Source organism: Urocampus carinirostris, chromosome 16 (assembly GCF_059441175.1).
Source record: "Urocampus carinirostris isolate Australia breed hairy pipefish chromosome 16, RoL_Ucar_1.0, whole genome shotgun sequence".
In the NCBI taxonomy this organism is placed as follows: Eukaryota; Metazoa; Chordata; class Actinopteri; order Syngnathiformes; family Syngnathidae; genus Urocampus; species Urocampus carinirostris.
The window spans coordinates 16,556,040-16,583,730 of NC_142364.1; the positions used below are offsets into that span (position 1 = coordinate 16,556,040).

At 41.5% G+C, this 27,691-nt stretch overlaps 3 protein-coding genes across 4 annotated transcripts; 1 reads left to right on the forward strand and 2 right to left on the reverse strand.

Moving 5' to 3' along the window:
• Positions 1 to 77: 77 nt before the first annotated feature.
• Positions 78 to 17,683, reverse strand: helq (helicase, POLQ like). Its single transcript, XM_088320056.1, has 18 exons — positions 17,238 to 17,683; positions 15,905 to 16,388; positions 14,066 to 14,244; positions 12,730 to 12,930; positions 10,965 to 11,037; positions 10,806 to 10,903; positions 9,320 to 9,418; positions 9,102 to 9,247; positions 7,479 to 7,718; positions 6,219 to 6,360; positions 6,052 to 6,156; positions 4,635 to 4,824; positions 4,397 to 4,554; positions 4,227 to 4,325; positions 2,400 to 2,573; positions 2,199 to 2,312; positions 413 to 547; positions 78 to 329 (listed from the first exon to the last, which is right to left on the reverse strand). Exons 1-18 carry the CDS (start codon positions 17,259 to 17,261, stop codon positions 249 to 251), a joined length of 2,742 nt encoding a protein of 913 aa, XP_088176182.1. The 5' UTR covers positions 17,262 to 17,683; the 3' UTR covers positions 78 to 248.
• Positions 17,665 to 20,216, forward strand: mrps18c (mitochondrial ribosomal protein S18C). The gene is made up of 6 exons (XM_088320062.1): positions 17,665 to 17,814; positions 17,902 to 17,942; positions 18,007 to 18,090; positions 19,723 to 19,780; positions 19,850 to 19,909; positions 20,089 to 20,216. The coding sequence occupies exons 1-6, from the start codon at positions 17,739 to 17,741 to the stop codon at positions 20,163 to 20,165; spliced, it is 396 nt and encodes a 131-aa protein (XP_088176188.1). The 5' UTR covers positions 17,665 to 17,738; the 3' UTR covers positions 20,166 to 20,216.
• abraxas1 (abraxas 1, BRCA1 A complex subunit) lies at positions 18,674 to 26,866 on the reverse strand. Of its 2 annotated transcripts, none has more exons than XM_088320060.1 (8): positions 26,749 to 26,866; positions 26,356 to 26,446; positions 24,918 to 24,954; positions 24,579 to 24,842; positions 23,126 to 23,236; positions 22,979 to 23,063; positions 22,009 to 22,120; positions 18,674 to 20,478 (listed from the first exon to the last, which is right to left on the reverse strand). In XM_088320060.1, the coding sequence occupies exons 1-8, from the start codon at positions 26,827 to 26,829 to the stop codon at positions 20,249 to 20,251; spliced, it is 1,011 nt and encodes a 336-aa protein (XP_088176186.1). In that variant the 5' UTR covers positions 26,830 to 26,866; the 3' UTR covers positions 18,674 to 20,248. The 2 variants fall into 2 exon arrangements, with proteins under 2 accessions (XP_088176186.1, XP_088176185.1); XM_088320059.1 differs by having other exon boundaries at positions 18,674 to 20,481.
• Positions 26,867 to 27,691: the final 825 nt, after the last annotated feature.

Here is a 27,691-nt window from a genome sequence, read left to right on the forward strand (position 1 = left end):
GATTGCCCTGAGGAAACCCAAGCAACCACTCATCCGCCGTGCCGCCCCCTACGATCTTACACCCACATGCAAATACATACGATTCATAGGTGACGTTTATTTTGTTGATATATTATCATTTTGCTGAGTGTCCATGTATTAAAAACCAAAATATAAAAATGAAAGGACTTGTTTCGTTCTCATCACAAACAGCGATCGAGCCATCCTGAGTTGAGCAAGTAAACAGACAATTGCCATGGCAACACGGTTCACTCCGGCTGATCAGTTGGTGCTGCGAGCAGATGATCCACTTCCTGTTGCAGAGCAGCCGCCTTCTCGTTGAGCAGCATCTGCAACGCAAATGCGGGTTATGCAATCGTGGTGTCACCCTCCTAGAGAGGCGCCAACGAGCCTGTGCACGGACTGCGACCACCTTGGCCGAGGCTACGATCTGATTGGCTTGTTTCCGGTTCAGACGTTCCACTTTCCTGACCAGCAGGGTGGCATCGGCGTTGGCTAAATGCGTTAGCGTGGTGTAGCCGGCGGCGTGGAGCTGCTTGGCGCGAGCCTGTCCATACACGAAAGTGCGATGAAAATACTCAGAGTTGTTGTAGCTGGTAGTGTGTACAGTGGTACCTCTATATACTAGCACCTCTATATAAAAACGTTGATTGTAAGTGTTTGATTTGGAAGAAAAATCTTGTTCCAAATACGAGGGAAAATTCAGGTCGTGAGCATTCCCAGAGGCTACCACAAGAGATCGCTCACCGCCAGCATCCAAATTTGCGCATGCAAACTACTATATGCAAAACCTGTGCAGTAACAATGTTTTGGGTGTAATTTTCTTCAAAGTAAGATCGATCCGACAGTGCTGTTTTCAGCCAATCAGAGCGCGAGGCAGACGACAGCTCCGCCCCTTTTATATCACACATAATACATGGCATGCTAGCGGCTTCACCATCAACTCAACATGCATAGGATCCATGGGAAAAGAAACAAAGTTATTTGTTCTACTGAAAGTGTTTTATTTTTATTACACTGCTTTTGGGTCTGTTAGTTGTCAGTGAGAGTAGTTTGTAAGTTACTGCGGCCGCTTTACTTGCACTTCTTTACAGCGCCCTCATTAGCATACCTTGTAAGCATATTAAAAAAACAAATACAAGCGAAGGTGGCGTTTCTCAATTAAAGTCAAACTTGTACAATATGGGACAGATAGGAGGCGCAGTTTGTAATAATTAAGTCGAATAATACATTTTCCTATTCAAATTATGAATTCATTTTCTGCATTAAATTATTGTTGGTAATATACTGATTAAAGGGATAACCACAAACCTGTCTTTTTTCATTTTCTCATTTTATACTTCCTTTTTTTCTTAACTTCTTTATACAAGATAATTATTCGTAATATAATGCATCAAAGCAAGTGAGCCGTTTGAGAGCCGGCTCTCTTTAATGAGTTGAGCCGAAAAAGCCGGTTCGCTAAAACGAGACGGACTTCCTTTCACTACATCAAACCGCTCGCTTCGTTTGCAACAGAAAAAAACGATACAGAGATAGAGGCTTCTGCGGCGAACTCGTTTGATTTGATTGATTTGCCGTTTAGTCATAGTCGGTGTATACCGGATGGTACCCATAATTGACAAATTTGCCTTTTTCCCGTACAGATTTTCTCGTACATCGTACACGTCTTAAAATGCATGATAAACGTACTTTGTACGGCAAAACCGTACAGGTTGACAGGTATGCAAACCAGACCATGGAGAACACCTTGACTGCTACCAGTGACCAAGTCAAATAAAGATTACAGTGAGATTCTCATGGGACCATTTGAACCCAACTGATGTGTTGGGAGTCAAACCCCCCAATTCCAACCCCTAATGCCGAGCGCCAAGCAAGGAGGAAATGGGTACCAAAGTTGTAAGTCTTAGGTATGACCCGGCTGAGGCTTGAACCAGCAACCTCCCAGTCTCGCGGCGGGCGCCCTACCCACAAGGCCACAGAGCTGGTTTAGTGATCAGAAAAATGTGTTTTTTAGCTGCTTAGGGTTCACTTAGATGCTTTTGGGAGGACAGGAACATACCAATTTGCTTTAAATTATTCCAAATCAGGAAAATGTGCTCGTTAATAGGGCAATTCAAGCTACGACCACTATGCTGAAACAAATTAAGCTCGTATAAAGCGGTACCACAATATGGTGTTCGTGGTGAGTGTGTAGTGACCTCCATGACTCCCGCCACCTCCATTAGTGGGACAAGCTCTGCCTTCACGCAGTAGCTGAGGCGTCGCGTTAGCGCCTCCAATAAGGAATTGTATGGCCACAAAATCTCTAGCTCCTGCGCATACACATACGGTACATACATACAGAGTTTACATTACTTTTGTGCAACTGTTTTGGATGCACACATGTGAGTGGGCACGACCTGTGTGAAGTGTAGCGCGCATGAGCAGAAGGCAGCCGCCGAGTTGAGTAGTGATTGGACGAAACCTCGACTGAGCTGGAACTTTTGGGCCACGCCCCAAATGTCTCCGTCTTTAAGCAGGGACATTAGAACCAAAGACAGGTACATGCGCTTCACCACACACATGTTGGCACTCTGTACACACACATTTTGTTTTAGTTGTATTTCTGCCTTGGTGGCGGCAGAGGTCCGTTCCTATTGATCGAAACCTGCAGGAAAAAGTCTGTGAATCAAATCCTTGTTGTTTCGCGGGTTACTTATCGTGGTTTCGCTACTTTTCGGATTTTCATCGTTCATTGCGTTCTGCATTCTGATTAACAGTCGCCCCGACCCTTTTCTGCCTGTGTTTGCCTGTCTCAAGTTGCGGTCTGAGTTGCATATAAAACAGCTTAACAAAGCTACATTATATATGCACAAATCTTTTCCAATTTCAAGTTTCCCTAAAAGCCCTCATGTCAACAAAACGCTAAGGACCGACAAAAGCACCAAAAGGCAGAGGAAGATGCTTTCTTTTGCCAATGAAGTTGGACTTCTCCACCCGCTTAACTTACTCTGGAGCCACATGCAGCTCTTTTGTGCTCCCTAGTAGGTCCCTGAAGCTTTTTCAAAAATGTTTGATAATGGAAAACTACATGCTTTCTTTAGGAACATAAACAGGAAACATTTTTAACGTTTTTCTAATGAATATCGATAAAGTATGTGTTTCCTTCCTTATAAGGCCTATACAGACGCTGCCCTACTTACGAACTAGATCGTTCGTACCTTGAATTTGTTCGTAAGTTGCTTCAGTGCTATATTTTGTATGTTTCAGGTTTATATAAGTATGTTTAAGGCTTGTATAAGTAAGCTGTATTGTTTTGTACCAAAAAATAAACATTTCATGAAATAACATGCTTTATAAAGTTTAACTTACTTTTGGAAGATGAACTTTAGGAGTTAGGCGACTTCTTCCTCCGTGGTAAAAAGTGGCCAAAAAAAAGTGATCCAACTATTTTCTCAACCGCATTAAGCTTTCTTGTTCCACTTTCATTTCAAAAGAAATGGCTCGCCCCTTCTTTACACTTTACACCACCCATATTGAATGGATGCACGAGATATTAAACAATAAAAATGTTCTTAGCGCGCTGGAGATACAGTATAGAATGTTTACACATGAACTTGGAATAGGAAGCCGGATTTCTTCTTCGGGGTGGATGCTGGGTGAGACTCTCACTGCGCTACTCGCTGGCAGCGGCGAAAAGAAGCACTACAGTAATGTCCTGTACTCGGAAAAAGGTGCACACAATACAAAACCTAATTTACAGCATTGTCCGGATATTTTTCGACATCCCCCAAAAAATGTTCGTATCTACCGTTTTTTGTAACTCGAATGATCGTAAGAAGAGGAGCGTCTGTATAAGACTTCCAATGTTTGCTGCTTCAATTTTAACATTTTGGGTTGCCAAACCATGCCTTAAGAAAGTAAATGCAGTTTTCCATAAAAACCAAAGAAATTGAAAGATTAGTTTTGAAATTATAATTTGACCGTACAGAAGTTGTATGTAAAAATGTTTATCAAGTACAGTACTTTTATTTGTTAAACAAATGATAGAGACTGTAAATTAAGTTTGTCCCTTGGTTTAAGTGTATAATAGAGTAATTGACAAATCAATAAAGGTTTCTACTTAGCGACTTTTGTCTATCACTTAAGCTTCTTGGAATGCAACCCCTGTGAAAAATGAGGGATTACTGTATTTAATTGTATACATCCATTCCCAAAGACACCTTTAAACACAAAAGCAAACAAACCTTGTTGATGCTTTGCCCAGCCGCCTTCCTGGCCACCAAACTTTCCGGAACGCCCACCGCGGCACACATTCTCAGCTCCGGAGACGACAACAACGACATCTGTCACACAAAGCAACTCTACGTGACCCTCGGGTGGGCTCAAGACGACTTTTTGTGTGTGCGAGGAAGACCTGCGTGTAGAAGGTCATCCAGTCCGGCGTACAAGCATCAGCGAGGTCATACGGAGTGACCAAGAATATCAAGTGGAGAAAACTATTGAGCAGAAGGCCCTCCAGGCCCTGCCGGAGGTCCTGGTACAGAATTGCACTATGGCTTATATCCACACAACCTAAGTGCCAATGCAAACACACACCACTGGTGGGTACAATGCACAACACTAAACAGGACTATGAACGAGGGACAAAGTACCTTTAAATGTAGCCCGGCCCAAATTCGTCACTCGTAACGAATGGCCTTGCACGTGCACGAGACCTTTGTCTTTGAGGAAATCAATGCCCTCCCGCAGGACGTCCTCCAGACGCACGCCCATGCGCTCACGTTGCACAAAAAGCAGCGTCCCGCGCACAAAGTCCTCAAGATCTTCCACACATGAAGCCACCTAAAGCACAACATGGGAAAGTTGTCGGTCGATAAAACAGCATAATGTCAACGTATCCATTTTTTCTGTACTTCTTGTAGATAACATGTTAAAGTCAAGAAGGTCTTCCTACAACCCCATAGATTATCTTGAGTAACTATTGTAGTATACAACAAGAATTGTGGTGGATTTTTTTTTGAAAGTACGTTACCTTCCTTGAAATGTTGGTTTTGCTTATTGCATTTTTGAACTCTTGTCTTTTAATCCAGTTATATATTTTAATATAACTATTTCATATAAATATTTAATTGAGTTAATGACAGAAAATTGCTATTCCTTTAAAGTAACTTTTGCCAAAATAGAGACTAAAGGCTACTGACGGTGCCTAACTAATACCAGCTTCTTTGTTTGATTTTCACGTTATGGAAGTTTTTACCATTATAACAATAATAATAATAATAATAATAATACATTGTATTTCGAAGCGCCTTTCAGGACACCCAAGGTCGCTGTACATATGAGTAGGACACAACAATAAACTAAGAGTAAAACAAGCAAGTAATAAATAACCAATAAAACACATTATAGTTAAAAGGGGCGGTGTGTGAGGCATATGGTCGAGAATAGGCAAGTCTGAAGAGGTAAGTTTTGAGTCCGGATTTGAAGGTGGACAGGGTCGCAGAATTTGGATTTCAGGCGCAATGAGTTCCAGAGCTAGGGGGCAGAGCAGCTGAAAGCTCTAACTCAAATGAGTTCAAAGAGCCTTTAAAAAATTTCACTGCGCCCATCTAATTTTATCACCTGTGATCCGGCCACAGAGGGCATTAAGCTGGAGGAAGGGAGGCGTGGGGCCTTGTGTTTTCCTTTTTTCCTAAGATGAAAATGGTGAAAGTAAGAAAAGGATTGTTTATAATACTTTCCAAATGCCGACCCAAACCCCCAAAAAGATTAGAAGGAAGAGTTTATTCGGGCGTGTCTGAGAGAGACCCATACGTGCACGCGCCATACAAGCAGCTTGACAGAGGCTGCATTGATAATTTCAGCCAGAAGATGGCCACAGCAAATAGAATATTTGGAAGTTACGGACACATTGGGAAAAAAAAAACAACAACAACAATCAACATTCAATCAGTCCGGCACTCTGCTTTTAGTTGTGTTTTTTTATATGGCCCACAGTTCGTTTGACTATGAAACCCCTACGATATATGAAAATTCCTTCATGCTGCGGGACGCACACACAGGCATCACCTTCAAGCCGATGAGTGAGAGGATGAGGCCAAGAAGACTTTTGCGGTCGTTGGTGAGGAGGCAGCTGTAACAATTCTCCACGGGAGCGCAAAGCAATGCCTTGGCCTGAGAACACAATCACGCACAATAAAGCGACAAGAATTGATTGGGGGAAGCTGCTGGAGGACCTGCTCCCGCTGCGCCTCCTGCAGGATGAGGATACTCTCGCCCTCGCTGTCCAGCCCGGCACGCCCAGCGCGACCCGCCATCTGCTTGTACTGACTCGTCTTCACTGCCTCGCGGGCCACCAGCGGCGCTCGGACGATCACCCTGCAGAACATACGGGCAGTGATGTGAGATCAGACACATTAGGTAAATTTAGACTTTTAAAGACCTTTCTAATGCCTTTTAAAATCGAATTTAAGATCACGTCGTCAAAAAAAAAAAAAAAAAAAAAAAACACGATTGAAACCAACAAAACAAAAACAATCCCAATCCTAAAGTAAAGGTCTCCGTCCAAAGTTGCAATGTGTATTGTGGATAGACCTAAGACATGCATCTGCTCTGAAAAGCCTGACTGAAAACACATCACCGTTTTGATAGGTCCATTACTGAGCTAACTCGATGTCACTAAACTAAATTGTTGAATTATTTAAAAAAAAGACAATCGATGTTACTAATTCTTTTTAGTTTAAACAAATATGAATTGTAGTAATGTGTTCACATTCTTAAGACTTTAGAAAATTGGATTAAAGAAATTTTAATGCCAATTAAGGTCTTATTTTTGGAATAATGAAAGACGTTTCAAGGATCCGTGGGAACCCTGTAACTCTTTGGCGCACCCCCAAAAACTAGTCTCTGGTGATATTTTTTTTCACCTATAAACCCTTTCATAGCCTACGCCACAGTCGAATGGAGGCAAAATAATACTCCACGCTAGTCAAAACACTGAAGAAACCAAGCTTTCGTTTTTGGTAGTTTAGTGTTACACTATCCCCATGTGTTTGGGTGTCAGAATCAGAGAATAAAACAATGATTGTAAATTGAAGTTTTATGGGATCCTACCGGACACTTCTGATCAAAGAAAAAGAAGACAGTTGTGGTGAAATCCATTAAAGCAAAAAGATTGGACCGAGGCACTCATTAAAAATTTCTTAGGGTTTGCAGCAAACACTTTATATCAGGTAAGAGAAGCTAGATGTAAATGATAGTTGCTATCAAGTCCATTGTTCTTATTATACCAGCAAAGTATCTTGTTATTTTCTTAACTTCAGCTAACTGTTGGCGTGTTGCCTAGATGGCATCAAGAGATGTTTTTCCTTGGAAAAATATAATACAAATTAATAATATGAACACCACAACCATAACGTGTGTTTGTAATGCGAGCTTCTTCGAGCAGCCTCACGCAGTGTTTACGAAGCTAACGTTAGTTCATCATATATGCTGACCTTCTTGCCGGCAAGTTGACACCAGCGGCCAGTGTGGATGTGCAGGTGATAAGGCAGAGGATGCCAGCGGTGTACGCGTCCTCAAGCAGCTTCCTCTCGTCGCCCGTCAGGCCGCTGTGATGGTAGGCCACGCCCAGCGGGATTGTCCTCCTTAAAACCGTGCATACATGACCGTTTCCACACTCCTTCAGCTCGCGCAGGAGAGCTTCCTTGTCTGCCTCCCGGTGCTGCAGGAAGTCCCTGGAGGGGGAATGTGGAGGAGCAGTGAGTTGCAGCTACTAGTTCCTCCATCTATCCAGTATCTGCACCGCTTATCCTAAGTAGGGTCGCGGGGGTGCTGGAGCCTATCTCAGCTGTCTTGGGGCAGCGGACAGGGGACACCCTGAACTGGTTGACAGCCAGTCGCAGGGCACACAGGGACAGACAACTCACTCACTCATTCACCCCTAGGGACGATTTGGACCGGCCAATTAACCTGATATGCATGCTTTTGGAATTTGGGAGTAAACTAGAGTGCTCGGAGTAAAACCAGACAAGCACGGGGGAGAACATGCAAACTCTGCACAGGAAGGCTGGTAGCTGGATTTGATCCCATGATGTCAGAACTGTGCCACAGACGCGCTAACCACTCAGCCGCTGTGCCGCCCTTAGTTCCTTCATTTAAAACGTAATTCAGTTACCTCGCCAGATTACTGACACCGAAAAGTAGTGCGTTACTTTGTAACTATCAAGTTACAAATTACTATATAAACTCGCATAGAATCCCACCACCTAAAATTGCTTAAAAATAGCCACATAATAAAAGAAACAGAAAAAACTGTCTACACCCACCTTTCGAAGCAGTGAACTATTCATATTTATTGGCTTGTGCGATCTTAAAAGCTTGCAAATTAACACTTACCCGAGACAATCCATCTCCATTTTGTCTCTGGGCTTCAAACCACTCAAAGATTTTCCTTTCCATTTCTGGGTACTGTCCATGTTTATATCCCTTGTTTGCACGTTTAGCCTAAGGTGCAATATCCAGTGATGTATTCTTCTAAACCAGACCTTGAAGCCCCGGGCCTAGCAGGCCAAATGTCCTGCATGACTTTGGAGATTTCTCTCCTTCGAACCAAGTGATACAAATTGTCAGCTCCTTAGGAAGCTGGCAGGAGCTTGTTTACAATCCTGGTGTTTGGAATTTCCTGTATTGGAGCAGAGAAACCTCCCAAACATTGCAGGACAAACCAAACTTTCTCTTATATTCGAGTATATACGGTAGGGAGAGTGTCTGCATACTCAGCGCTGCCATAACTGTATTTAGAAGTACCGGTACTTCCTGTATTCAATATACTTTGTGGTCAAAGACAAACATGCCCACCCAATGTTACACGTGTCTTGTGGAACAATGCAGTAGTATTCAGCAATCAGCCGACACTTTAATTCATGACCTGCTTTAAACAAATAGCTGAGAACGCTGTAACTAAATTCTGCTAAATGTAAATTCGATCAAACGTGTTACAGTACTCATTCCTGGGAGAAGTGATTGCATTTCTTTGTGACATGTTATTCCCAACACTGCGGAGGAGTAATACCAAGCGTGACACATCTAAAATAATACAATTGCGGCCGCGAACTCACCGCCGGAGGTACTTGCAGATCATGACGGCCACATTCTCGCAGTTTTTCTTGGTGGGGCAGAAGAGAAGACAGGAATGTTTGGGGATGACCTCCGTCACCAGTGCAATGATGTGGTCCGGGTCTGCTTTCTTCATGGCACTGGAGTACTACGCGAACACAGACACACAACAATACTAGACGATTGGAAACGACACACAGCAATGCGCGGCGGCGTGTACCTGAAATTCCACACGGCGGCACAAGCGAAAACAGTCTTCTTCCCTGGTATCCACCTCATAGATGCCCTCGCCCAATTTCACGTACTCTTTAAGAGACACCTGAACACATCGCATGAGATCAGCCTTTCAAAATCCAACTGATTTTGTCGTGTAAGGGGTCGGCGGGCTTAGTTGTCCTTTTGAAGGGATAATTTGCACACATTTGTGCAGGGACGCAAAACATTTTTTTTACAGAGTCTGATGATAGAAACAGTGTTTATGAGTTATTGTAATGGGGCTGCAACACAATTACAAAAATATAACAGCAAAATGCAATACAAACAGATACATTTTTTTTTACCTTTAATTTTTGGGTTTTTTTCAAACGTATTTTTCTATCAGATCTCACCTTCCTTGTTTTTTAAACTTAAGTCATATTTCTGACATTTGCAGTCTCTTCGTGGTTATGTCGTCATTTCATAGCTATACTGCTTTACGTGTATTTAATATCTTTTTTATTTTTTGACGATCAGGTGAACTTTTTCTAATAATCTGCAGGATTTCTTTTCTAATGGATATTTAATGTCTTATTTAATCAATATTCTGACATTTTGGGGCAAGTATATGTACATTTTATGGTAATGTTTTAATTATTTTCTTTTTGTTTTTGGACATTTGAACATTTTCATTTCAGCTTTTCTATTAATTCAAATGATACATTTTCTTTCTTCAATTTTTTTTTTTTTTTTGCAATTTATGGTCACTTCTTTTTAGAACCCAATGTTTGTCTTTAAATATTTTTGGATGTAAAAATAAGTGTGACTTTTAGAAGGAATGCTATTTATTCATTGAATATAAATGATTAAATATAAAAAGTCACGCAACAGTTGATAAAATATTTTTTAAGTATTACAAAAAAGTAGATATTGTCCAATAACAACAATATAATTTTAAAATGTGTTTTAATTTGAATCTCATCAACAAATTGTTAATGGTTAAGTTGTTTGGTCCCTAAAGGGCATTCTTTTTTTATTATTAGGACAAACAGGCTCAGAGTTTCTTCCCTAGGGCCATCACCACCCTAAAGAAGGGCGCAAAACTGTAAAAAATATATTTCTTAAACTGTTATGGGCATTTTCGTTGTTGCTAATATCATGGAATTACTTTTCATTGCACTTTTGTTACAACGCACTCTTCTTTCATTGCACTATTATTATAACAGGCTGGAGCACTACATTGTAAATATTTTTGCGACTTTATCCCAACAGTCTTTTATCTTTTTTTCCCGTTTCAAAGTCTTTATTACATGTTTACCCAGGAGTGCCATGTAAATATAAATGGTCTGCATTTATAAAGCGCTTTTTAAGTCAATGAAGACCTTGTTGTAATCAATGTTTAACCGCGTTGATATGAATGACAATAAAGATAATTCTATTCAATTCTATTCCCTTCTTTAAATTTATTTGAAAATAATTACAGTATCAGCAAGAATATGATGTGAACTCACTGGTCGAAAATTGTCATGGTAGTTTTCGGCGTTAAGAAAGGTCTGCAGTTCGCTGATGTTCCCTAAGGTGGCGCTCATGCCAATGATCTGTGTTTCACCTGCCACGAAAGAGAGTTTGACGATGACATCGCGACGTCGTTGCGTTGGCGGCACACTTACGGCTGAGATGCAAAACTTTGGCAAGTGTGATTTCCAGAAGAGCCCCTCGGCTGCCCTCGCCAAGCATGTGCAGCTGAACAGAATCAAAAAGAGAAAGCTACTCAGACGCAATTAAGTGTACATTTAAAAGAAAATAGTGGAAGTATTGATTTAAATATGTTGATAACCACCCAATTAAAACTTCTTTGTTCTCTTATGGACATGATCTAGTTCAAAAATAGACGTCTAGAATCATGTTAGGTTGAGCCCATGCAACGCAAACTAACTTTAGTTGAGAAAAAAACAGCTATTGTTGTGTTGTTGTTTAGTGTGTTCCAAACTCAGACCCCCAAATGGTATTTTTATAAAGTCTTTCGGAGGAAACCATGGCGCCTTTTAACATATTTTCACACTGGATTTGCTAAAGGAGATGCATTTATTAAAAGTACCATTAAAAAACATTAAATGTTTTAGTTAAAAATCTTCCACAGAAAAGGACAACATAGATTGTCAAATATTTGTTGTTGAGAAGCTGAAATTCTGTCAATCGGGAGAACATTGTTAGCTTGTGATACAGTAGCAGAGTCAACAACATTATAAAGGACCCCAGCCACCACCTCTTTGACCAGCTTCCCTCTGGTAGGCGCTACATGTCACTTAAAACAAGAGCTAACGGCTCAAGACAGTTTCTTTCCCAGGCCGTCCCTGCCCTAAACAAGTGCACAAGACTGCGAAAAATGTATACAGACGCTCCCCTACTTACGACTATTCGACTTAAGATAAACAGTAGATACCAAAATTTTTTTCAATCGAAAAATATCCCAACATTGCTGTAAGTTAGATTTTGTATTGTGTGCACCATTTTCCGATTAGAGGACAATACTGTAGTGCTTCTTTCCGCAGCGTGTGGCGCTGTGAGAGGTCACCCAGCATCCACCCTGAAGAAGAAATCCGGCTTCATCTTCCTAGTTTGTGTGTAAACATTCTATACTGTGTCTCCAGCGCGCTAAGAACTTTGACATTTTTATTGTTTAATATCTCGTGCATCCATTCAATATGGTTGGTGTAAAGTGTAAAGAAGAGGTGAGACGTGTCTTTTGAAATTAAATTGGAATTGGAAAGCTTGATGCGGTTGAGAAAATAGTCGGAATGCTTTTTTTCAGACACTCTTTACCACGGAGGAGGACCTCTTGAAGCGCATCTTCCAAAGTAAGTTAGACTCAACTTTATTTGTCTTTATAGAGCATATTATTTTATGAAATGTTTATTTTTTTAGTACAAAACAATACAGGTTACTTATACAAGCCTTAAACATACTTATATAAACCTTAAACATACAAAATATAGAACTAAAGCAACTTACGAACAAATTCAACCTACAAATGATCGTTCGTAAGTAGGGCAGTGTCTGTATATCGCCTGTGTACATAAAAATGTGTATTCATCTATTTGTCTTTTTATGGGCTTTTTCTTGAATATTGTTGCTGCTAAATCTTTATCATTGCACTATTGTTATGATGCACTTACAATTTAGGCTAGTCTCCAAACACTACCATGTCAATATTCTTGCCTATCCTGACATTCATTTTTAGCATATTTTTCTCTTTTAAGTCTTTATTCACGAGTTTATCCCAAAGTGACGTGTGAATTTATTGTATTTATTGCTCGATATGTTATCAATGACAATAAAGAGAATTATAATTTGGAAAATTTCTAATCCAAAAGTTACTCTTGCTCAGGCACAAAAAAAGAAAGCAAGATTTTTGCTCTCCTGGGCTGTCCCTACCTCGTCCACGACCAGCAGGCCAACGTCCTCCAGCCGATCTTCCTCGATGAGCGCGTTGACCAGCGCATGCGCCTTCTCAATGGTGGCCACATATAGAGAGCCCTGCCCCCTCCTCTTGACTGGCGGAAACCGGCCTTTGCTGCCCGCGTATTCCTCCACAAGGAATTCCAGCTCAAGTCCAAAGCCCGCCAGTCCTCGAACCTACCGGGCAGCGTTGGGAGTAATGCATTACAAAAGGACAAGTTCCTGGAAGGCAATTACTTTTCTTTGTAACAAGTACTGTGATACGTTGTTGATGCAATTTTGTAACTCAATTGTCATTACAACGTGGTGCGTAAATCTGCTAACTTTATAAGAAGATCGTGAATCACACTTAAATCTACTGCAATATGGGATTGCTCATGAAGTCACATACAAACAACCTTCCCCTTTAGTGAATGATCTGCACAGCATGAACTTACTTTTGCTCAAGTTATTATTTAGATAAAGAAAATGCTTAGCAAACAATAAGTTTAACTCGAAACCACTAAATCCAAAGAAATGTTCCTCCACGGTGTTGGGGTAAAAGACGCACCGCTTCCTTACACCTCACATCAGACGTCATTTCTGCTTCTTGCCTCCATTTCCGCTTCTTGCTTTACAAACTTTCTTTATGCGTTTTAGCCAAATATATCACTATTTGCAGCTTGTAATCTACAGAATATGACTTTCTTTTCTGTTCCGTTTTGTTTAGTTTCACTCGTGTTTGCTGTATGTGGCCAAAATACGCGCTTCAGTGCCGAACTGTTCATTTTGGCGCTGCACTTGCAGTGCACACTTGTTTTAAGGGACTTTGCCTCAAGTAAACCCTAGGCTGCATAGTTCAGCCATAAAGTTTGTTTTACAGATAAAATATAAAAACCACAAGTGATGCAATGCGTATTGAAATTTTCGGAAAGTGATTTAGGATCTATTATCAATACGGTCAAAAGCTAAGGTCCGGCTAATCTCTGAAAACCCGCATGACGCTTCACACGGAAAAACAACAGATAGATAGATAGATACTTTATTCATCCCCGCAGGGAAATTCACATTCACAGCAACCAGATGATGAAGGCGCTGTATGTGAGTCAGATCAGGAGGCTCCTCCTTCTACTGGTAACCATAGTGACTTGTACTATCTGTTTTATGTGGGGGAGCAAAACCTGTACTCCATAAAAAGTGGTGTCCCTACGACCTAGGTGGTTGAGGGATCCATGAACCATGAATCTGGGGAGTAACTAAATTACTTTTTAAATGAAATAACCAGGAACTGTAATCAATTTGTTTTTTTCCTGTGACGGTGGTTGCAATTTACCTTCTCTTGGACGAGGGCGACGTAAGGCAGAACGAAGATGCAGTTCTTGTTTCGGCACAGCAGCTCGCGGATCATGAGCAGCTCGGCCACCAAAGTTTTGCCGCCGCTGGTGGGAAGGGTGTAGATCAGGTTCTTCCTCGCCGACACGCAATCCAGGCCTAAACACGTCTCCTGCCACGCTATGCACACACACAAACACCAATTATCACCCAGCACAAAATCATTGCTCCTGACAAAGATGGATTAGGGAAAAAAATAATTTCATGTGGTCTAACTTACGATCATGTTCTTCTCGGGTGATGTAATGTTAAAATGTCTCCATTTATATCATCATACAATGTGCGCTTATTTTCTCGTGTCATTTGTGCTTATCTACAGAGGTCATCAATCTGCCAATTAGGTGCCAGGGTAAGATTGTGCAATACATTACCCAACAGGTTTTCAGAATATTAGCAGTTCCAGATGATTCCATAAAGTTCATACATAACAGGGAAACAGAGCAAAAGTGGGCAGACTCCAGCCCGCCGGCCACACTTGTTTTCGTTCCGCTCGACAAACGAAAACATAAAAAATGACAACGTATATATGTGTATAATGGTAAAAAAAAATGGTGGCCACACGGTGCTGAGGTCCAGGGTTTAAATCCAGCTAAAGGCTTCCCCGTACAGAGTTTGCATTTTCTCCCTGTGCCAGCTGGGATTTCCTCTGGGCACTCTGGTTTGCCCCCATATTATAAAAAACAAAACAAAACATGTATGGCAGCTCTATTGGTCAGTCCAAATTGTCCTTACGTGTGAATGAGTGAGTAAATTATCCGTCTCTATTTACGCTGTGACTGGCTGGCAACCAGTTTAGGGTGTCCCATGCCCACTGCCCGAAGATAGCTGGAATGGGTTACAGCACCCCCGCGAGAAAATGGATGGATGGATGGTTTAAAAAAAAAAAAGATCACCAATTAAAATGTGTTGATTACTGTTTGATAGATGGCTACATTTTTCATGACTTTATTTTATTTTAAGATATTTATGGAATATCATGAAGAAAAACTTCTGATCTAGTTGTATTGCATTTTCAGTCTTATAATGCCATTATCTGCACCGGTTATCTTTAGTAGGGTTGTGGGGGTGCTGGGGCCCATCCCGGCTATTTTTGAGCAGTGGGCAGGGGACACCCTGAACTGGTTGCCAGCCAGTCGCAGGGCACACAGAGATGGACAACTCACTCGCTCATTCACACTGAGGGATAATTTGGACCGGCCAATTAACCTGACATGCATGTTTTTGGAATGTGGGAGGAAACCAGAGTGCCCGGAGGAACTCCACACAAGCACGGGGAGAACATGCAAACTCAACACAGCAAGGTTTGTTCCCATGAATGGTCATAGAATATTGTAGTCTGCAATTTTCAGTTTGCCCGCAATTTAATGAGTAAACGACTAGAGCAGGGGTGTCCAATCTCCAATCTTACGTGGCCCTTTGAGAAAATATCTATGCACCTCTGGACAAGCGTGAACGACTCAGTGAGTGAATGTCATGTGATACTCACAGAGAACTAGAACTGCAAGCACAAGTTCAGTCTCTGAACATATACTCAACTTGAGTGATTCAAAATTTGCCCAAAAACCGAGACGCTTTCTGTGTTTGTGTTGGTAGGCTTTCACCTATTTGGAGGTCGAAACTGGTGGTGAACCAATTCTGCACTATAGGACGTCTTAAGTCGTCAATGGCAATAAACGAGTTACATGGAATGTGTTTCTGTCATGTAAAGAGCTGCCCTACATTGTTATTTTGTGAAATCCTGTCAAGTTATGTGATAAGACAGCAGACAGCGTGATGTCACCATAGAGATTGCGGATTCCCCTGAGCGAGAAGAGGAGGTCTTTGACTTTTGCAGGCAATCCAAAGAAAGGTCCCAGGTCTTTGATGTTCGTGTAGGCGGCCTCCACGACCCGTGCGGCTCCGTCAAGCTCGTGGCTCAGCGCTGCCTCCTTCATGGCCGCGTAGCGTGAGGGCCCAGGGGACGTTGTCGCGTTACATCGCAGCATAGATTTCACACGCTCGCTCACGCTCCTCCTCGCCATACTGGAGTTCCGTCTCTTGTCCACCGGGCTTCCGTGAGGAGTGGCGCATGTGTTGACTTTGCGCCTTTTGGGTTCTTGACAACCATGCGTCACGTCAGCGTCTACCGTATCCATGTCAAAAGTTAACACAGGACAGTCGTCCCCGGCTGTCACCATCTTGTCAGCCTGGTCCAGCTTGGCCAGCAAGGACTCGTCAACGAGAAGACTGTCATAGTCACCAAACAAGTCCTCGCTGTAGCTGCACTGATGACACACAAAGAACAACTTTGTTAAAATCAAGACCAAATTGAGACAGGGTGTAAGATGAAGAATAAATTGCAGAGCAAGGCGATTGCGAGTGAAAGGGGAAAAAATGTTATATCCATACATCAAAGTGGTTTAAGTCTGTGTTATTATGTTGAATCAGACGGTGTGATGAGAAATTTTAATCTTTACATTTTTTTTCTAAATTCATATTTAACCATATGTTGATATATTTTCAATGATAAGAACTAATGCCTTTCTTCAGGCATAATGTAATAAAACATTTGGTTTCCTGAATGAATTGTTGTGAAAAGTGTTTAGACTGTCAAGGAACCAGGATAAAAATAAGCTCTGATGTGTATTATTTTGTTTACAATTGTTTGTAGCTGTACCTTTGTAGGATTTGGCGATGTTTTCTAGTTTTGATTTTGAATAGGTCTTCTCTGCGAGAAAACCATTAAATTGGGGGTAGGCACTTCAGCCTACTCCCTTTCAGCATATGTTTTTGTGTTGTATAATTTTATATTACATCTGTTCTTTGTGAAAAGAGAACACTTTCCTTTTGGTAATCATTGTTTTATGTCCATCTCTTTGGGCTGTGCTGGGGGAATCTTGATAAAAAGCCACAAACAAACAACTGTTTTCAACATCTTATCATAACAACTGATTTTTAAAAAATCTTTGTGATGGTTGGAGTACAGATTAGATTCAGCGATTTACACCTCTTCCCTCTTGTCTTGGGATTTCAATTTGTTATCAGCATTGCCTTGGTAATTGATGTTTTTGTTTTCAAATAATTCAAAATCTAACACATTTCAACAAAAGCCATTCAAGAACCAGTGGTATTACCTCTAGCAGCTCATTGTCATCCATGATACAGAACTCCTTCCCTTAAAATAGGGCTTTCTATCTTGAATTTCTTCCTTTTTCTAAAAAATCTTATCATTTTATTCCTCCGTGTGCACTTGACGCATGCTACAAACAAAGCAAGCTGACACCGTTAATTCCCTTATGCCAGGTGAGCTCATGATATTCATGACAAGTAAAATTAATGTTTTTATCGTTACAGGTGCAGGACCCTGTCGCTACTGTAGCTGTTGAGGCCTTTATTTTAACTTTGCAACTAAATAAAAACATCAATATGCTGTTTAGCTCGTCATACAAAATATTTCTCCGAAATAAAGGTTAAAACTTTGCAAAAACGCTCACATATTCCTGCTTTCGCATGCTAAACCTAGTTTCGTATAAAGTAACGTTCTTTTGTTTTTTAAATTCTACTTCCGGGTGGTCACGTGGTTTTGTAACACAGGAAGTAGATAAGAAAGACGTCCCGGTCACATTAGGTCAAAGATGCTTTCTCTCGGGCGAACACATCGTTTATTCTTTAGTTTCTTATCGCGCTGCTCTGAAGCGGGCAACCCTGCAGGTAAGTCTTTTTAATTCCCCAAGAATCCTATATTGGGCTGTATTTGCGCTAATGCTAAAGCTAACCTTGCGTGTTGTTCTGCTGCAGCTTCAACGAATGCGTCCACTTCACCCATCAACGATAACATGGTGAGTTCCTCGCTTGTATCATCGCAGACATGACCCATGCTAAACTTGTTCTCTCCAAGTGTAGTTTGTCAAGATGGACAATCCTTACAAGGAGCCGCAGAAAGGTTGCATTCTCTGCAACGTTACTGTCGACTTCAAGAACATCCAGGTAGGACTGTCATACCCCAGGTCACACACACGCTCACACACACACACACACACACACACACACACACACACACCAGTGACGTGCGGTGAGGTTCGTGTCTGGTGAGGTCAGATTTTCAAATAAATGAAGCAACATCTTATTCATCATTCGATTGGCAGAGCAAGAGAACAATATTTAAACTAAAGCAGGGAAGAAAAACGATCTGTCTTACCCGAACTTTTTATATAAAGTCAATGCACTGCTCTTCTCAAATAAATTCAGATTTACTTTATTGTCATTCGTGTACACTTGTATACAGAACAAAATGTCGATACATCTGACCCGCACAGTTTCCTTGAGCGTCAGCCGGGATAGATAAGATTAACCATGTCTTCGTCAGAATTTTAGCGCACCAAAAGCTGTGTAATCGTTCGTTATGATAAAAACAATTAAAGCAACGAGAACAAAAAACTTATGGGATGGCTTGACTTGCTGTTGGATTGCAAATATTATCACAAAATGTATTATTTGGAGCCGAGTTGTGCACCAAATCAGAATATTTGGTTTCACTATCATACCTGTCAACCTCCACGGCTCCGTCGTATTTTTCCTTACAAAATAATCTTACACCATATTTTTTTTTCCCCGGAATGATGCATGATGGGAAATCCCCAGGCGGCAGACGCACGCGCACAGTAGCATCAAACCGCTCGCTTCGTTTGCAACAAAAAAAAAACAATACCGAGATAGAGGCTACCGCGGCGAACTCGGACTGGATTGATTTGCCGTTTCGTGATAGTGGGTTACCGGATGGTACCCATCATTGACAAATTTACATTTTTCCGTATAGATTTCCTTGTACGTCGTACTCGTCTTAAAATGCATAAAAAACATACTTTGTACGGCAAAACCGTACAGGTTGACAGGTATGTGCTCAGCTCAGTAATATATTACGTAATGCTTCTGTTGAATAAACGCTTATATGGAAATGTGATCATCCATTATGAAAATATCCATGCTACGAGAAAAGGATACTGATGGCTTGACTTGCAGTCAGCTTGCTAATCCTATCACTAATTCAATTGTTTGGGGCTGAAGTGTGCGCCCAATCAAAAACCTTGGATGAATACTGCCTGGTGACATGCTCTTCATCAAGTCATGTTTATTTGTATAGCCCTTAGTCACAAGAAGTCTCCAAGGGCCGCACAGACAGCCAACACACCATCCCCTGATCTAAAAGCTTGCTAATACTATCAGAAATTATACTGTATGGGGCTCGTTTGTGTGCAAAATCATAATTCTTTGTCCCACTATTGCCTTTTTTCGTGTTGCAAGAAAATTGTGCGACCACCCTGAAACTGCACATGCTCAGTGATGCTACATACTAATCGTATTAACAAAATTCATGTGAAATTTAAGCAATCAAAAAAAAAAAAGGAAATCCAAAACTTGTAAAGTGAAAGAACTTAAATGGTTGTATTTATTCAGTGTATAATATATTTTTAATTTTAAACTTCTATGACGCCTCCCCTGAACGCACGTCACTGTCACACACACATTGGTAATTCAGACCGCAACTCCTAATGCAGGTTTCATTATGGTATGCCTGAATACTATCGTTTTCATCACAAAAACTAAATGTTATGTGTGCAGCTTTTATCTCAGTTCATCTCGCCTCACACGGGAAGGATCTACGGCCGGCACATAACAGGTAAAAAGTAAGCTCCAGTGACTGAATTGAATGAGCGAGCAACATATATTTGGAATTTGTCTCCCTCAGGTTTATGTGGGGTTAAACAAAAAGCAGTCTCAAAAGCCATCAAAAAGGCCCAAGCTATGGGTAAGTGATAAAACAAAACATTCAAAAAATGTTACCCACACTTTTTTCACAACTAGAATGGATTTGTAGTAGGTAACCATTAGAATTTAACTCAAGGCACTCGTCGTGCATATACCACAATATCGCATCAAAAACTGCATCTTGGTACATCTTCTGATTTTGATTATATCTGTGCTTAGGTTTTATGTCCGTGACACACAAACATCCAGAGTTGATGCGGGACCCCAATATCTGCAGCATCAAACGTGTGGATTAACTCCGATGTCTTTTTCCTCTCCTTGGCCAATAAATGTACATTAAGTCCAAACCGCTGCTTGCACATTTTGCTTGCTGTTTACATCAGTTTGTAGAATTGCCTTTGCGCCGTTTCTTTTTGCTGGCGAGTGGTACACATGAAGACCTTTTCCCGGTGGCTAAAGGTCGCAGGGGATTCATCTCTGCAAGCGTGTCATCTGGCACGGGTGAGCCGTCCAGCGTGAGCGTGCAGGTGCTAAAGAGCTGTGAGCGGGAAAGGAGTGTTCGAATGGCCTGCTGGAGGTCCGTGTTCCTCTTCGGGAATGGTGCATCCTCTGCTAAGAGCGGGAAATCGATTGTATTTTATAGAAAAAAGCGCAAATTGGCCAAATATTGGAGCGTGCACATATATACGCGGACATGATTGCAAATGTGTTGCCTTTTTTCTGCAATAATTGTTCAGTCAAATTGTGTCTGACAGTAATTGTGCATAACAATGGTCGCAACTAACTGGGTAGTAATGGTAGCACAGAATCCTAACCACCAAAATGCACTGGAATGGACGACTGTTCACAATTGCATAATATTGGATGCAACGGGAATCAAACCTGGATCAGGTTGGGAGAGCACTAGATCCTCACCGCTAGAGCACAAAGAATACAGATGACACATGAAAAGGCATTAGGTCTTGTCTGATTTTAGCACTGTTTTTAGTGGTGATATCAGATATGTTGGACAAGGGGTGTCACACATGTGGCCCCCGGGGCAGATCAGGGCCACAAAGGGTTTTAATCCAGGGATACAACGCCAAGAGAAGCGCAAATGAAAAACAAGCTCCACTCTTAAACAAGTTCACTTAATGTTCCCAAAGCCAGGCACAGCCACTCAAAGCAACTAGAGCTGTATTTATATACAATCTATATTTCCTGCTTTCTTTTTTCTCTCTCCTTTGGTCTCTCTCTGTCTAATTCTCTCACTTTCTGCTTTCTTTCTGTCTTTCTATGTCTCTCCCTTTGTCAATCTTTGATTTTTCTCTCACTCTTTGTCTCTTCTCTTAATGTCACTTATTTTGCTCTTACATTCTCCCTCAATTTTCTTTTTCAGTCTCTCACTTTCTTTCACACTATATCCATTCATTTCGTTTCCTTATCACTCACCCTCTCTTCCTTCCCAACTCCTTTCTCTCCATTTGTTTCTCCTTTTCCCTCTCCAACTCTCTCTAATCTACTATGGGGGCCCTATGAGGGTTTTTTTTCTAGTATGTGCTCCCCCCAGAGCTAAAATTAGTTTGACATTCCTGCTATAGACGATTGAGAAAACGGAAAATGATTAAAAATCGGTATACATTTTTTTTTGTTTCACTTTTTCTCATCTTAAACTCATACGTGCAGCAATGCGTTTATATCAATGCCTTTCTCTTCAGTCCTGAACAACCAAATTAGTCCCCACAATAACTTTCTCTTCATTTTTTCAGATTATTGGGCGTGTAATGAGGACAATACTACACTAATATTTCAGTGGTCCCCAACCTTTTCTGTACCACAGATCGGTTTAATGTCTAACCATATTCTCATATCCCAGCCCAATTATAACAATTTGGTACCCTGATAGAAAATGGTCTAATGATGAGATCAAAGTTAGTGCCTTCATTGGTCATCTGTATTCTTAGTGGTATAGTGGATCATTCTGGCGCGCTCCCCTCAAAGATTCGAGTTCTATACCCACTGCATGCAATAAAATGCAATTGTGATTAATCGTACATTGACTGAATTGCACAAATATGGTATTTGCCCTTTATTGTATTTTTCATTCCATGACCCTTATCTGGTGCGCCTTAGTGTGGATAATACAATACTTTCATTTACCTCTGATGGCGATAGTTGATTTGTGTTCACAAATCCTTTTCCTGAGGGTGCAAACATCAGCAAGCGTATTCTGCACAATGCGCTCACTCTCCACCACAGCGCCACATGCGATCTGTTTAGTTCCGAGACAGACGAGAGAGTGCGATAAGTAAATGGGGGTATTGTTTTTCCCCATAAATCAACAACAAAAACGCACTGATCACAGCACGCAGTAAGAGCAAATTGATCGGCTAATGAAAATGCACGGAGTGAAGCAAAGCTTGCATAAGCTAGGCCGGTACACATTTTTAAAGTGTTTTTTTTTTAGGTTTTGCTTCACTGGGTATGTTTTACATACAGGCAATAATCTGACTGGAAACAAAATTATTTCAAGTTGACAATTATGGAAAGCAGTGTGAACGCGCACAGTCCTCTTGTTTAAGGCAGAAGTGGGCAATACACGCTTTTTTGCAAACGGAATATTTCATTGATGTTGTTACGAGTAGATCTCAATGACTATACCATGAACAGGGGTCTGGCTGGACCGAAACCTTCTGAAGGTCAGTGTTGCTTCGGCAATTGGTTCCTTATTTAACTGTACATGAAATCTCATCTCATCAGCTGCACCGCTTATCCTCAGTAAGGTTGCGGGGGTGCTGGAGCCCATCCCAGCAATCATCGGGCAGTGGGCAGGGGACACCCTGAACTGGTTGCCAGCCAATCGCAGGGCACACAGGAACAGACAAGTCGCTCGCTCATTCACACATATGGCTTGGAATATTTTGGAATATACTGTATCTGCATGATTGTAGAGAGGAACACTACACGTTCTGTGCGTAATTGATAAAAAAGTCGTTCTTTTATCATCCCTTTAAGGAAACCCCAAATTACGCTTTCCACCTTTAATATCACATTACAGTTTTGATTTCCAAGAATCAGTCATTTGTGTTTTTAATATAAATAAATTGTTTACATCAAACCATCATTTTACCTGCAGCTCATCCTGCAAAGACCCATTCATGGCGTTGACAGCATTGATGTCCGCCAAATGTCCTTGGACGTCCAGCAACTTGGAACTTGTAAAGAAAAAGAAATGTTAATAGCTCTGCCAATAATACTGCACACACCCAAGCGTTACCTGTGTTTGCCGACAGCTCGCCGGTAACTTTGGGCCGAGCACGGGGGTGACGATGTCCAGTAAGCTTGATGGTCCAACGAAGCCAAATTGGTAACCGTTACTGGGACTTGCCTTTCTCACAAAACAAGACGATGCAAAAGTGACATTATTACACCACTCTTTCCTATGGAATTTTGTAAGACCTGGTACGATTGGATGGTCAAGGGGGGGTTCTAGGGGAATGCTCCCCAGGAAGATTTTGTACATTTTTAAATTCAAACTTATCTATATGGTGTATTTTTGATAAAAATCAAGATGCTAGAATTATGATGAATGTGTGCCCCTGTGAACTCGAAATATAAATACACTAGTTCTGAAACACAACAACACAGCAAACAAGTCACATTCATAAATAATGGGTTAACAGGACAGTAGTTAACGCTGAAAAAATTCTGCTTATCACCTAATTACACTTAGTTAGTGCAGCATCGGCACCGAATAACCACCATTTTATTGTATCGTATCTGTGAGTAAACAGCAAATAACCGATATGACTTTTAAATTGCTAATAAGTGTGGTTTAGTAAAGTACAGTAGTTAATAAATAATAAAACTACCGCTGCTTTTGTGATTGCTGCTATGACCGGATGCCGGTTCTTCTTTGATGGTTAACAGGTTATGTAACGTGCAACTGATCAGCTACAGTTAGTGTTTACCTGCCTGGGTGAATTTTTCCAATTGCTTTCAATGGGGTTGAAGGGCAAAGCCACACACTTCTTGTGCTGTGGGCTTGTTGTTCGGTGTCAGGTTGGTAAGAGCGCAGGGAAATTAATTTCTGGTGAGTGTGTTCTTGATTCTATCCACCTCCCACGAAACAGAATATGGCTTTGGTATGTTTAACCTGTGGAAAACTGCGACGCTCGTCAATGCCCCATTTTTACTCCGCCTAATCACAGTGTTGGCAGGCTGGGACAAACACCACGACAACGGGGGAAGCGGCTGACTGACGAGAGATATGTAGCACAAATACACATCATGGTGTTTGCGATCAACTGTATTAGAAATCTAAAAGTTATTCTGATTAACGCCATCCATTTCAAGCCCATCCCAGCCATCTTTGGGCAGTGGGCATGAGACTCCCACAACTCATTGCCAGCCAGTCACAGGGCACGCAGAGACAAACAACCTTTCACACACTTATTCATAACTAAAGGCAATTTAGTGTCTGGGGGAAACCCACGCAGGCAATGGGGAGAACATGCAAACTCTGCACATGGAGGTCAGTAGCTGTATTTGAACCCGGGATCTGTGTTGCTGACATGCTAACCACTTATCCGCTGTGCCACCATATTCATATTATATTTAAAAATAGGATTATATTCTTGAATCATACAAGTTTATGAGACTCTGACGGGACCAATTCAGCTGACGGCCCGAAAGCATCTTCATAAGTATGGGAAACACTGATTTCTCACCTATTGCTGGAGAGGAAGGCTGTGTATTCGGCACGGTGGGTGGAGCCCTCCTCTGTCAGCTCGGTGGGCGTGACCAGCAGAAAGATGGCGTGAGGTAGGTGCAGCACCGCTTTTAAGTTCTCGTGGACTGCCTTTTCACGCATTGTCATTTGGTGCTCAGAGTTTCTGCGCTGGCGATACCAGCCAATCACGCGTTGCAGATTATTAGTCCCCAGGAGCCTGCGGACCGCCTCCACATTAACTCGGCCCGCAGAATCGTACCAACTATGAAAATACAATGTCGCACACTGCTATGTTAAAGGGGTTATTCTCTTGGTTTTACATGTTATGCGGACCAACCTGTTGAGTTTGAGGCAACACACGTGCTTGTTAATGCCTGCAACATACAATATGAGTTCAGACGTAAAGACAAAACAGGCATTTTAAAGTGGATGTGCAGAAAACCAGTATAAGCTATCCAAATTTTGAAGTGGATGCAGTGAGTTTGATTCAGCTATGAGCCACAACATACCAGTGCAGCAGTGAGCTCTACTGGAAGAAATACAGCTTATTTAAAAGGGAAATTGTGTGTTATTTGACTCTTCCTATGGGTAAAAAAAACTGTATCCATTAAAAAACAACATTGATATAAAATCTAAGCACAAATACACAAACTGTCATAAAAACGTGCATATAAAAAAAAAAAATGGTAGGCTTTTTATTTTACGTAACATGAGCCTCCCTTAAAGGGAACTGAGATAATTGTCATCTTGATGCTACAAGTACATAAAAAAAGAATATATAGTACTGTTTAACTAGGGGTGTTACTATGGGCTGGTACGGGCAAAAAAAAACAGGGGATAGAAACTAAAACAGAAAGGGAAAGAAAAGAAAAGAGAAAAAGAGAAAAAAAGAGAAAAGAAGTAGGAAAGAAAACCCACGCAGTTACGGGGAGAACATGCAAACTCCACACGGGGAGGCTGAGGTAGTTAGACTTGAACCCTGGACCTCCGCACCATGGGGCTAACCACCCATCCGCCGTGCTGCCCCAGAAAATGTCAAATTCTTGGATAGACAACTTCCTTTTAAAGTAACGGAAATAGTTATTTTCCCTGGTTAAAAATTACTTTACCTATAGAGTAGTTCAGCTCCTAACTTAGTTACTTTTTGGAAGAAGTAGTGAGTAACTATAAGTTATTGCTTTTTAAAAGAAACGTTCCCAACACCACTTATGTTGTTGTTCCTATACACAAATACGGTAAAACGTGAAGCACCGACAGCCATCTTGTGTTGCCATCAAAATCAAGTAGTTTAGTAGCGAGCAGCACGGCTGCGCAGTGGTTAGCGCGTGTGCGGCACAGTTCTGAGGTCATGAGATCAAACCTCCTGTGTCGAGTTTGTTCTTCCCGTGATTGCGTGGGTTTACTCCGGGCACTCCGGTTTCCTCCCACATTCCAAAAACATGGATGTTAGGTTAATTGGCTGGTCCAAATTGTCCCTAGGTGTGAATGAGCGAGTGAATTGTCTGTCCCTGTGTGCCCTGCGATTGGCTGGCAACCAGTTCAGGGTGTCCCCTGCCCACTGCCCGAAAATAGCTGGGTATGGGCTCCAGCACCCCCGCAACCCTACTGAGGATAAGCGGTGCAGATGATGGATGGAAGGTTTAGTAGCTATTGACTACCCGGTGGCTTCAGCGGCATGATTTCTAGACACAGTTCAAGGATAAACATGAAGCTGTTGATCGGTAAGTAAAGGCAGCCGCCGTTTTAAGTGTCACAATAAGCCAATATTTGGTTACTGGAAGTTTGTCGGAGATGGATGCGATCGTCTTGAGTGTCGCTGATGGTCACTTGTTCCTCCAACTGGTTCTCGCCCAGGATCAAACCTTCCTGAAATACACGCCCACACCAAGATGATGAGCACAACACAGATTTAACAGATTACTCTTAACACTTTTCCACACACTATTTTAATCAAGAGATATACACAAAGCTAATGTATTTCAAGCAAAAATGCAATAGTTAGTGTTTCTCTTCCTTTTGACACGTGACTTTTAAAACCGCCAAGTTCAAAGGAGACATTGGAACTGCTTTTGGCCCAACCGGCTAAACATAATTGCCATGTAAATAAAAGCTTCAAGACCGTGAGGAGGTCGTATCATAAATGGACAGATGGTCGTGTGTTTCCTCACCACATCGGAGTCTGCGTTGAGATGCTGAAACATTAAAGAAGTCAAAACTATTCCAGAGATACGAACTGTGGGCTCCGCCATGTTTGTTTCGTGGTGTGGATCTTTCAAGTGAGTCACCTCGCCGCACGAGAATCGCAGTCGGAGGTAAGGGACAATGCGCATTTTGTGCGCAATCATAAAATATCAACAAAACTACGTTTACGGTTCGTATTTTTACTTTGTTCATTTTTTTCATTTTTGGCTGTCATGTAAAAGGCATGATATATTTAAACTTTGTTGCCATAACTTACGCCATTTATCAAATTCTGCTGCCTCAGCTAACAATTCATTCACGTCACAATATAAAAATAAGACCAACAAGAAATTTACTAATAGTACAGTTATATATATATATATATATATATATATATATATATATATATGACCATAACTAATTTGCAAAACTAAATATTACCTCGCTATATCATGATAAATTACTAATACATTTACTAACAGTTAAATGTTCACGGTTTGATCCATTCTTCCATTATCTGCACCGCTTATCCTCAGTAGGGCCGCGGGGGTGCTGGAGCCCATCCCAGCTGAACTGGTTGCCAGTCAGTTGCAGGGCACACAGAGACGGACAACTCATTTGCTCAGTCACACCTAGGGACAATTTGGACCGGCCAATTATCCTGACACGCATGTTTTTGGAATGTGGATGGAAACCGGAGTGTACGGGGGGAAACCCACACAAGCACGGGGAGACCATGCAAACTCCACACAGGAAGGTTTGATCCTATTACTTCAGAACTGTGCAGCACACGCGCTAACCACTGCGCTGCCCGCAGTTTGACGTGACCTGTTTAAATCTAGGCTTAAAACACACTCATATTCTACATCTCTTGTATGATCTGTGTTTTATGTTGACCATATCTGTGTATTGCAACAACCATTGCAGTCT